The following is a 12,742-nucleotide window of genomic DNA, read 5'->3' on the forward strand; positions in this document are numbered from 1 at the left end:
TTTTGAAGAAGGGTACACATGTGGAGTTTTAAAAAAACTTTTTATTCTGAAATGAGTTCAAACTTACAAAGCAGCAAGACTAAATAAGGAACTTCCACATTTTTTCCCCCCAGATTCACCAATTTCTAATCTGTTGCAATATTTGTTTTATCATTATCTCTCTCATTCTACACACCCATATCCACATTATTTATCTTCTTCTGAACCATTTGAAAGTAGAATGCAAGCATCATGACACTTTACCCTTAATGCTTCAAAGTGTATTTCCTAAGAACAAGGATATTCTCTTAGGTAACCACAGTTATCAAATTCAGAGAAATTGACACTAAAACAATACTTTAACTGGATCTACAGTCCATATTCCAATTCTGTCAACTGGCCCATTAAATGTTCTTATACCATTTCCTTTCCTTCCAGTTAAGGATCTAGTTTATTTTTAATATTAAAAAATCAGTTGTATTAATGACTCTATACCTGAGCTCATCTATTTTACTTTCTAACCAGATTCTAAATATTCTGAAGGTGGATCTGAGGCAACCTAAGAGCTGTCCACGATGACTAACGGTGTGGCACTGACTGCAACCAGATCACCCTCAGGCTGAGACCCCCACCACCAGGGCACGGGAACAGATGGAAGTTCTGGCATCCTATCTTGCCTTCCTCTTCATTCAGAACAACTACTACTCTCCCCTTTTGTTCCAAGATTTCTGCTTGAATAACTGTCTCTGAACCTCGACCTTATTACTAATGTCTTCCTAAATACGAGTCAAAAGCCCAAGGTGTTACAATGCAGAAAAGAAACTCACCAAAATGGGACCACTAGATGCATGTAACAAAAGATGGTATCTAAACCAAGTTCTTGATGGGACAGACCAGAGATATTTTAACATGATAAAACTAACTCTACAAGATTTTCTCCACTGCTTTACTAACTTTATTAAAGTTTACTTCCATTTTCCCTATTATAAAAATAACGCATGCTCAAACAACTTATAAAATGAATAAAAGGAAAAAGGTATTCCCAAATGCAATCCCTCCCTAAACAACTACCATTAACATTAAACATTAAAAAGATTATTTTCCAATGTCAGCAGTTATCTCCTGGAAATGACTTGTAATCCTGGTTTACAAAATAGAGTCAATTTATTCTTCAGTAAATATAATTTAAAAATAGTCTATTTCTTGTGTAATTATTTCGTACACTTACAGTTGCAGGCAGTTTAGACTGACTGTAAGCTATAATATCTTTTAAATAAACTGCACATGCCAGGCATAAAAGGGATAACATGAAATGATAACCATTACTTTAAAATATTTTAATTTGCCCCCTCTCCCCGACCAATCCAAACAATTCAGAAATGGTTTTTAAACAACCCAATCCTCAAATTTCAATGTTAACTACTTTGGAAATTATTTGATTAAGCTCCAGGTAGACCAGGCAAAAGTCTAGAAAGAGAAAATCAACACTAACCTCTTTGCTTGGAGAAAATTCAAGAAGAAGATTACATAGCATGGAAGACGCTACTACTAGGATTTCATCTGGTGCATTTTGTAAAACCTATGGAATTTTAAAAAAGATACTATTAATGGTTTGGAACCATGAAGGCGAGATCATAAAAATAAAGGAGAATAGAAACAATTTATCTTTCAACCTGATTCCTCACCTTGGAGAGTTAGGGAAGACTCACTTGATATCATGTAAAACTTTACCTAGTGCTGTAATTATGACTGACTAAGGCCCTCTCATCTATCTTGCTGAAGGAGAAGCTACAGACCCACTGCTGGGATGGGGTCTGCTGCACGGAGGAGATAGTCTATGTGAAAAGTGTGAAGGCCATGAGACTGCTCTGTGGCAAATTAGCTCAATTTATTTCACCACATTTGGCCACCTATGAAAGCACAGAATGGCCCTGGGACCTGAGACCTTCTGATGTCTCTGGAAGGACCTGTTTGACTAGGAACGTGGATAGATTAAAGCTATTGCGCAGGGAAGGCGGGGAACTGGTTCTCAGGACTGTAATCACACAGCCCTGGTTCCAATCCTCACTCCTCCACTTACTAGAGGTGTGAACTTAAGCACATTTCTTAAGCTCTCTGAGCTTTCAAATTGAGGAAAACAACGCTTTCTTGACAGGATCATTTAAGATTAAGTGTGATCCAGTGAATAATAAGGGAAGCAGCACAGCATGGGCCCTAAGAATACAGAATGCTTGAGAACGAACGTCAGCTCAACCACTACGTAAGTGTATGAATTCCTTGGCTGTAACATGGGGGTAATAATAGTGCCTGCTTCATAGGGTTGTGTGAAAATTAATATATGACAAGATTTTAGAACAGTAACTGGCACACAGTAATGGCTATATAAATAAGGTTTTTTAAAATGGTAGCTTATCGCCATAGTTGTTATTGGGCACAGGATCAGACACACAGCAGTTATGCAGCAAACTAACTGCCATGGCCTCTTACTGAACTCAGAAGACAACAGAGCATGATGACAAATGTTAGTTGCCATTAGCTATTACCAGAACCTCTTCTCTCTAGATTCTAAGAGGGAAGGCTTCATGAACACTACCACTTATATGCAATATCCACTTCAAATTAATTCTCTGCATTGGGAATCAGCAGGATCAGGCTTATGATCCTAAAAGGAATCCTAGAAGCTCTAGTTATGCAAATTGGAAATGTATCGTCAAGAAAAAAAAATTTCAGAGATAAATATATGATCTGCTTTCTTTAGCTAAATCAAGTCTGATGTTCCCAAGAACAAGCAAGAATTACAAAGCTGAAGCAGTTCTCCTAAGATGCTGCATTTTAACTCTCCTGTGAATTGTTAGCTAGTTGATAAAGATCAAACCTCATATACTAGGCAGGGTGATCTCTGCGTTTGCCACAACCCACTTGAAGACCCTGCTCACCCTTCCCTTCCCTTGCCATGCCCTTCCTACATCTCTCAGGTGTGTATTCTACCCACGCCTTACGGCTGGCTGGCCCATTCCAGAAGCCTCCTTGGAGCTCTTCCAATCAGAAGTCATTCTGTCCTCCTCTGAGTGACCACTGCTATCATCTGGGACCTCTCTTAGGGCCCTTCTTACTGTCCACTATTCATATTTTTTGTGCAGCCCCACCAACCTCCTTTCCTACTAACAAATTTAAGCTTCTTGACAGAATAATCTGTAACAGTATCTACAGTCTAGTTTATCCTGGCCTGTATCAGCTAAACGGCATTGTACAAAGTGGGTGCTCAGTGAATGCTTATGAATTAAGAGAAATAATCATTTTCCAAAATTATACTACTTAGAATCATTGGTTGAAATAACTGAGTGTCTACCAAGGCTTTAAAAAGTTGCTTTATTTCTCGTCTATGTGCAGGGAAATTTGCAATCATTGAATTCAGAGCAGCATATTTTTGGGCAGAGGGGCATTCTGCGTTTTGTTAAGAAGAAAAAAAAGACTTTAAACATGTCTAACTTTTAGAAGAAACATTAATAAATAGTTATTACTTGTTTTAAAAAAGTTGCTTTGCTTGGTATGATTCACTTTTTAAAATAACTGTTTTATAGAGATTAATGTGCTTTTATCAAGTTTTATTTTCAAATTAGATAACATTTAATAATAAATTAAAACAGAAGAGATTTTTGGAAATTCTTAACAGCATTTACTCAGTGCAGTGTAAGATACAACATGTGAAATTCAGAAGTTGACATCTAACACTGACCAAATAGAATTTCACCAAAATAAAAGCAAAAAATTATCACAAATTTTAAAAAAGTTAAAATCAAGTGCCTACTCCCCTGTGGTTTGTTAACCAACATTTAAAAACATGGAAAAGCAGGAGGGGAGAAAAAAAAAATCAGTAGACATGCAACTAGTCTCTGAACTAATAGGAACCTGAAAATATCTGAAATAAATCACTGATTTACTTCTAGGCTTTTCATACTACAATTTAAATGGGCAACAAAGCAGTAGGTTGATGGTAATCATACCCCATGTACCCAAGTACACAAAATCCTTTCAGACTGCTCACCAAACCCTAGCCCAGGCAGAACGAGTCAGAAGCCACACGCCGCTCCATTTCTGATTCATATGATAGAGGAGTACTGAGCTGAGCAATCAGAGAACATGAAAATGGCTCCAAAGAAAATATTTGGAAGTTATTTTTGGGAAACAGGAGAGCACTTTAAGAAATCTTGAATGGACAGAATCAACAAATCAAGGCTAAGCTGCTATGAAAAAAGTGCAATCTAAGAGTAAGAAAGAGTGGCAATGGTAAAATCCCTACTGAGGCAAGCACTGGTCCAACTCCTCCACCTGGTGCCCACATCCCACCTCTACTGCAGTCCCGAGGAGTCCTTAGGCTTCCTACATACACAAGCGTAATTTTCTGTTCCTGCTGTTCCTCTCTCTGCATAATCCTCATGCCTTCCTGTTGCCCTCAAAGCCGCTTCATACTCTTCCTCCCCTGACTACTGCTCCCCTACTGATGCCTCTACCTGTAACCTGGAGCTTTCAGCTGACGGCAAGAGCTCTGTAGTGAAAATTTTTGGTAGATTTAGTGTGCCCGGTGGCTTTCACAATAGGTACTAAAAAGCAAAATGAAAAACCAAAATCTTAAACAAAAAGTTTCGTTGGCGAAATACAAGGTGTATAGTCACTTAAAAAAAGAAAAAAAAAAGATGGACCAAAGACCAAGTTGACCTGTGGTTCTGTAATGTATTAGGGATAACATTATTAGCAGCAACCTGATGTATACTCTAAGTCTCCATTCATATTTATGTAACCACCCCCCTCCTCCCCACCAAGGGAAGACCTTTAGGTCTTAACAAAGAAGTTCTTCTGGTAGAGAGACAGGAGGTAACAATTGTTTTTAAAAAAATATTCAGGGATTGCCAAAAGACTAAGAACACGGTTAAATGCATAAACAGCTGATTCCTTTCCTTTTTATAACTAAAAATTACAAAGATGACTCTGGATGTAAGTCTAAAGTGTAATACTAAATACACAGGGAGATCAGATGAGTAAAGTTTTATTTAATAAAGAAAGCCAGGCATATACTTCCCACGTCACACATAAGATGCTGACTTCACCAACATGTTCTGCAGATCTAAAGAGAGTCTTAGAACATCAGAAATGAGGAGATATACATTCAAAATGCTTTACACAAAAATCAGACACATTCCTAGACCAGGGAGTGTTGTCAGCCACCTCACTCACCAAAGGTCTGTGGGACTGGGTGTGAATTTGCTTTCTTCTTACCTTCATCAAAGGTTTCCACACGGCGTGATCCTGGAAACTGGTTCGAAGCTGCTGCACAGATCTAGATAAACTGTGCAAACATCTACAAAGAATAATCAAAATTAGCTTCACAAGAAGCTGAAACTTTTACTCTTCAAACACACTGCTTGGTACTTCACAATGACTAACATACACTTCAAGTATATCTACAGACATTGTTAATTCAACTACTTCAGGACTTCACGGCTTTTCAGGCTAGCTTCTCTGTTAAATAATGTTACACACTGTATGAATTCACCTGAGAATACTGTCAAGTAACATTTGGACTCTGTGCTTACTTGGTGAAGGTCTGGAAAGGAAACAGGTTAAACACACGGCAAAAGATTTTTATTCAGGCCATTTAAAGCTCATACCTGACGGCAGCTAACCGCACCTTGACACTAGACTCAGACAAGCCAGTCACAATTCGGTCCATCATATTTTCAGTCTCAATGATCTGGAGAAAAAGGTTAATGCTGCATAAATAACAACACGAAGATGATAAACTTCACTGCTTGTAAATGCAAGTATGTTAGTGTCCATTTTAAGTTTAATGTTGTTTTTATCAGGTTTTTACCTCTGGAACAATCATTTTGCAGTGGGGGCAGGCAGCTCGTCAGAAATGTAGGGCTACCCCACCAAGGACCTGCCAGACTGAATGACAGGCATAAGGGGCAGATTATATTTCTTCATTTATTTTTAAAAACACTTAAAACAATAATTACATGGCATAAATATTGCAGAGGTGTTGCATACACAGTACTGAGAAAAAGCAAAAGATGTAACTAAACTGCCATCAGGCGGGTTTCCTGACAGAGGGAGTTTCTAGAAAAATCACGGTCCACACTCAGCCCTTATGAAATGAAATCTGTGGGTCTCTGACAGAGCTACTCTGTGGCTACTTTCTCACCAAGCAAACTGGAACTAAGCTAAATATTCAGAAAAGTATTCCTTGCCTACTTTCACTGTAGCACCAAGTCCTGCTACATGTAATCATTACAATCATGAAGCATTATTATTTTTTAAGATTTAAAAACAAGATAGCCTAGGATTTTCCTTCATTAAGCAATGTATACATACAAAGTAGTATGTAGAAGAAATTAAGTTTTAACTTGCATGGTCCTTTGGAAAAACAGCATATTAGAAAAAATGCTAATGCAATTACAACACAAATATTAACAAAAACAACTAATATTTATTGAGTATTTTCTATGTGCCAGGCACTGTGCTAATAAGCATGTGACCTTATATGACCTAACGCTTTTGTAGGCACTATTATTCCCCATCAGCATATTAGGAAATTAAGGCTTCCAGAAAATCCAGAGGTTGCTTAGGATCACAGAGCTGAGACTGGAACCCAGGCATCTGACTCCAGAGGCCTCCTGCTCAGTCATGCTGGTAACACAGCCCTGGTGAGAGAAACTGTCCCCTGCTCGTCAGGCAGCTCCCAGTGTGGGCCACACAGTAATGGGAGTTACTCCTTTCACCTGAGAGAACACCTGGTCAGGAGAAGTTGTGGGAAGATCACCTGGGGAGTTTAAATAAAAAAAAAGTCCCATGCCAATTAAATCAGATTCTCTGTGGGTGGGGCCCAGACACCTGTAATTTTTTTTTTTTAAACCTTAGAGTCCAGTGTGCAGCAAGGTTGTTCACTAACCCAGACTAAAATGAGAGGAGTGAGAAGGCTGAACTCAGAATAGGAGGCGGTGGGTAATCTCCAGATTTTCAAACCAGATGGGAAGAGACGAAAACAGAGTTGAAAAGAACAGTGCAATGGAGAAGACAACTATTGACTATTAAGACCAGAGAACCACGCTTCAGCCACAGGACAGGAGGAATGGTCTTTAATACAAAACAAACAAACAAACAATCCATAATGATTTGCAGGTTCCAAAGTGGCTGAAGAAAACTTACATAGTGGAATTATTCCTCACCCTGGACCAACCCTAATCTCCTCCTTACTTTTATGCATCTCACCTTGTCTTCATTGTCACTTCTAGCCCCCAAACACCTCCCTTTCTCACCGCCTACCTATCTATTCAACCCTCATATTTTTCTCTCTGACCTGGATGCCTTGCTCAGATGCTCCATATAGTCAAATCCTGTCCACTGTCCTCCCCTCACTCAGTCCTGCTTCAGATCCCAAACTGCTGATATTACAGTAGAAAAACCACCCAGCCTGGCTGCCTGGTCTCTCAGGGATGCAACCTCACCTCAGTGGGACCCTCACTGCAGGACCACCAGCCTTGCACTCACCTGCAGGAGACTCCCAGATTCCTCAGGATGTTTACCTCCTACTCCGAATCCCTCCTTCCTCCCTCATACCCTCAGTCCCTCTGTGATCACCTCATTTTTGCAGGGACATTGCTTTCTTTCTGGGACATAAGCTGCCTCAACTTCCCTCCTCTCATTAACACATCTGCACTTTTCTTCACTCTGGTTATGTAGAAGGTGGGTACGTCCAGCTCAAAGCCCTTCCATCTTGATCCAGAAACTACTTCCCCACATGTCTTTCTCGTATCTTTACTCTGCCCCACCCCACTGGATCCTTCTCCTTGGCCTGCCCCACCTCCCACTCTTACAACGAAACTCCTATGTCATAAGACCTAAGTGTCCCAACTTTAACCTCTTTACATTACAACCCTCTCACCCCTTCCCTTCCTTAAATGGACATGTGTCCCAAAGCTCTCTTTATCCTCACTCTACATTCACGACAATGTTATGACTTCAAAAATCAGCTCGATATGGGTAATTCTCTTTCTTGATGTCTAGCTTCATATTTCCAACTGTTGCTAAACACAAAGGCTCCACAATGTTTGATCTAACTCATGATGTCCTACTATCTTCTCTCCCGAAACCTGCTTCTTCTCTTTGACTGTCTCTCTCTGCTAATGGTGTTACTCTCCCAGCCACCCAGGTACTACATCTGTTAATTTTGACTCCACCTCTTCCTGAATCAAGTGATTCTGCGCTATACGTTATATTCATTCCATCACTATTCTCACTCCAATAAAATAGTTAGGACCTTATTACTATTTCTTTGGGATTAGAGTGTTTTCCAAGTTATCTAATCTTTTGTGCTATAGCAACTGTCAAAAGGCTGGTTGGCTGGCAGGTTACTTCAGTCAAGCACTAGCCACTGTTCTTGAAAAAGACAAGGCCAAATCAGGATCACCTTCAGCATGGAAAGAAAACTAAAACTTGGGACAAAGTCTCAGGTATTTGACAGCTAGATGCAGAAGCCTGAAAACTCCTTCCAAGTGGCTTGGGAAATAATTTTCACTTGAGAATGAGAAGGGATAATCTGGGAGAAACAGTTGCCTGTGCTGACTGTAACTGTATTATCAGAGAATAAAGTGGTGGGGCTGGGGTAGGGACAGGGACACATGATTACTTTCTAAGAACTGGGAAATACTATTACACTGGCTTCAGGAGCTTAAGAAACCTGGGCACAGGAAAGACTTGAAAGAGGCTTCTGGACAATATTCACTAGCCACATCCAACCAAAGATGTAACTCAGCCAAGGGATAGGACAGGTGCAGCAAACATGTAGGCACATAGATTTGCTCTATGCTCCTGAGCAGGTCTCTTGACCTCTCTGGGCCTTCAGTAAAATGAGGGGGCAGAGCAATGATTATTCTACCTCCAATTCACTGCAATCTGGTAAATAAAAATTGTGTTAGTCTGTATGGGCAAAACTACCATGTTGTTCAGAAGTGACATGGGAAGCAAGGTTGGTTTGAAGAGACTGGAGATGGTGTAGAACCAGTTAGACAAGAGGTCAAAAGCAGGGAGGAAGGGAAAATAGGACATAGCTCCTATCTACATGCCCACATTTACTTACTCAGAATATACCTGCGCGCCCACTGAGTGCTAGGCATGGTTTTAAAACTTGAAGACACAATGTTGACGAGGGACTGAGAGCCCTTGCTCCCACCAAACGTACAGTGTTGACTAAGGAAGTGCAATGCACTGTTTAATGAGTGCTCTGGCACCTGAACCTATGTTAGCAAGAGAACTTATTATGAATGACAGGGGCAATGGGGCTTAAAGCAAACAGAGTGAAATCAGTACAATGGGTAAGTAGGAAACACATCCATTCTCAGAATGGGAGTTTTACTATCAGTTGGGAAATGGCCATTAAATGACCTTACCAGAGAACATTCCGGCTCAGGCCAGAGGACACCAGAGAACTGCGTTAGTGGCTAATCACTGCAACATTAAAGTGGAGCCTTCAGCTTTCTTTCAAGTTTTCCGGGGGTTGTGGTAGCTGAAATGCTGGGGATGGAGGACAGCTGTAAGGTGGCTGGGAAACCTGTCTCCTAATTTAGGATACAAAACAGTAGAATATCTGGAAGTATATTCTCTGCAGGCACAAGGTGATCTTCTTAAAGTCATAGCCTATCAAAATGTCTGCAGTAAGAGGCCCTGATTTGTAACCAAATTTGATACGGAGGGACTTCAGTAACCCTGCTAGGGTTCCAGAAAGCACACTGCTTGGGTGTCTGGTCCACCTTCTCCATCAAGGTATCAGTCTGGGAGCAAGTGGGTGAAAATGATGCAAAATCAGAATGTGAATCTAGGATTCCAATCCAAAAGACTGAGGCTATGTGAATGAGCAACATGATTAAACCATAGTTTTGTAAAAAGAGTATAGTGAATACACTGACCAGATGAGGATAAAAACGGGATTACAAAGCAGAGAAAGGTTTGGAATCAAATCCAGAGAGATTTCAGGTCAGCTGGGAAGCAGGTGGCAGTGGTCACTGCCATAGCCCTCTGACCCACATGAAGGTCAAACAGAGCACTAGATAGCTTCTCAGATCCGGGGTCAGAAAGTCAAGCACAATAAAACACGTTCTCCATGGAGCCTTTCACCAACCCCAGTGCTGTGCTGGAAAGCCTTGATAATCATGGACAGCCAAGTCCTAACCCCTGCAAAGGATCTTTGGGCCTTTCTAGGGCATAAAAGCAATGTCAAGTGGAGGCTGAAGTTGTTCTGCCCTGTGGTTCTTGTCGAGAGAAAGAGAGAGAGAGAGGAGAGAGAAAGAAGAAGAGAGAGAGAGTGCCCTCTATTACATAGACACTGTGCCTGGCCAGGATGAACACTAGTGGTGGACGGAATCCTCAGAGTGGAGAAGCCATCTCTCTTTCTCTACTCTTCTAGAGGATTAGGCTGTATATTTAACTATAGAATTAAATCACATTAAAAAATGCTGAACCCTAAACTGACCACGTTTTAGGTCAGTGGACTAGGTATTTTGTACCTCCTGCTGGTGTCTTCATGACTACGTGCTTTTGCTAAGCTTTTTGTCTCTGACACTGTAGCTCTTGTACAGGAAGATGAAGATCTACTGGAACTGGATTTGAGGCCCCTGCCTTGGGACAGGAGATCCCGATGGCCTGTGGGAGAGAAGGGCAGTCAGCCTAGAGGGTCATGGGGAAGATGCAGAGCCCAGATAATCCTAAGGCAGTGGTTCATGGCACATATGGGAGTGTTAACAAGATACAAATGGCTTATAAGGGAATTTCCTAGCCCTCCATGAGTTCTAGTGGACCCAGAACTTAGTTGTGGCCAAGTCATACACCATCTTTTCCTCAGAAAACTGAAGAACTAGAAGGGTCAGGGAGTTTAAAAAAACAAGGCACAGCTATTCTGCCAGCATGACCCAGGATGAAGCAGTTTCCAGGCACTACAAACTTCAGAGTGGACTCCGAACTGTGATGGAAACATATCAAGCAGAAGATGTGGAAACTGAAATGAAGCAGATTCTTACTCATATCACCAAACTTCTCAGACAATTCAAAGTCGGTGGGTTCAGAGTCAAGGGAGTTGGACTTTCTTTATGTAGAATTATCTATGCTAATGTGCACAATGACCAGGCAAATACAACTTGATTTCAAATGGGCTTCTGTGAAAGGTTTCTAGAAAGAGGTCCAACAGAAGATAACAAGATAGAACTGTCTAGAAAGAGTGAAGACTTGGAATTAAACTTTGTAAGTCAGGAGAGGCAGCCATCTTAGATTGAAGATGATAAGGTACCAAATCCAGAAAGTCTACTTAAAGCACCACAGACTAAGCAGCCAAGCAGAGTGTAGCACAAGGAGGTCAGGAAGAAAGAGCAGGTCTGGCAAGGAAAAAGGGTCCATGAGAAAGCCTGAACCTGTCAGATGTAAATGGCAACACTTCGTCTCAGAAGTGTCAATGTTGATGAGTCCTGGAGCACACACTCGAGTCTTTCCTACTAGGGGCCACTTACTTAAGGACCAGCTCCTCATTTAACTTATCTTTTTTTTAAAAGTTGAGCCCTATGAGCACAAGATCAGATCAGATAACAGTGCAGCTGACTGGTTTGGGAAACGAGGTAGAGGCTGGGAGAAAGGAGAAGGGTTAAGAGACAACAAGGTAAACATTAGAGTGAGATAAGCACGTACAACCAGCTTATCTGGTGGACTGAGTAGCACTGGTAGGGGACTAGGGAGGAATCTATTCCTAAAAATGGAAAACCAAACTTTTCCTGGGTTTTATGAAGTGACCATACTGATTTTGCCACAGAATACTTAACTAAAGGAGATGACGCCACATACATCATGAATATGCTTGAGCACTTAATACTGATAATCCCTGAGTACATCCTCATGCCATTTCTCCATTATTAAAACAAAGCAAAACAAGCAAAGAAAAACCCCAGCAGTACATGGCCTTCCATGGATCAAGCAAGGGTGGCTGCAGCGCTCGCTCCTTAACAGGCTCGGTGGAGAAACCATTCTCTCACTGCATTCTTCTGGCATGGCATTAATGGCAGCACACGACTCTCTGAAAGAACTAAGTGCATTTACGGCTGTTAATTTTTAGCTGGATAATGTTAAAATCTGTAGAGGTCTTAGAAATAAACTTATCCAACTTCTTTGGTTGATCAATAAGATCTCAAAATTCAGGAAGATTAAGTCACTGGCCCAGGTTCTCTAGGCAAACTGGGACAGAACTGGGACTTCACTGGGTTTTCTTATTTCCAGCGTGAGGTCCTTTCTACTCGCTGTGCTTAAAGAAGAGATTTTTGCTTAGCCTTAGTAATTAAGTTGAGACCTGACTTTGCAAATTAGAGAAGAGAACTTTAAAAGCTGTCAGTGCTCTGGGAAGTACAGATTATATACAGACGCCCTAGGCCAATAAAGATCAGTATATGACGTATGAGGCAAAAGAGGTCATCACTAATAAACTGGATGGACAAGTGAAAAAGAAAAGGTACAACTCACAGGGCCTCCAAGAGAGACAGTGACAAATCAGTCATTCAGTTAGGGCTGGAAGCATAAATGCCAAAGGTCAGAGAGGACGCAAGTCAATGGCGAAAATGTAAGTTAAGAGAACACTGTGAAGAAACCGCGAGAGTCCCACTGACTTTTAAATTCAAAAAATTCCCTTATAATCTGATCTCCAGTCTAGAATCAGGATCTAGCTCCAGCAGATACC

The 12,742-nt window shown here is 40.9% G+C and overlaps 1 protein-coding gene across 3 annotated transcripts in view; it reads right to left on the bottom strand.

Annotated features, from left to right (window-relative positions):
• ARMC8 (armadillo repeat containing 8) overlaps nucleotides 1-12,742 on the bottom strand; it is a 96,991-nt gene that overhangs the window by 22,297 nt on the left and 61,952 nt on the right. For all 3 annotated transcript variants that reach the window (XM_032487779.1, XM_032487782.1, XM_032487771.1), the window contains 3 exons: nucleotides 5,646-5,728; nucleotides 5,254-5,335; nucleotides 1,472-1,558 (listed from right to left, as the gene is read on the bottom strand). In XM_032487779.1, coding sequence (XP_032343670.1) covers nucleotides 1,472-1,558; nucleotides 5,254-5,335; nucleotides 5,646-5,728 — 252 coding nt within the window. The remainder of the gene's footprint in view (nucleotides 1-1,471; nucleotides 1,559-5,253; nucleotides 5,336-5,645; nucleotides 5,729-12,742) is intronic.

Source organism: Camelus ferus, chromosome 1, assembly GCF_009834535.1.
Source record: "Camelus ferus isolate YT-003-E chromosome 1, BCGSAC_Cfer_1.0, whole genome shotgun sequence".
Classification (NCBI taxonomy): domain Eukaryota; kingdom Metazoa; phylum Chordata; class Mammalia; order Artiodactyla; family Camelidae; genus Camelus; species Camelus ferus.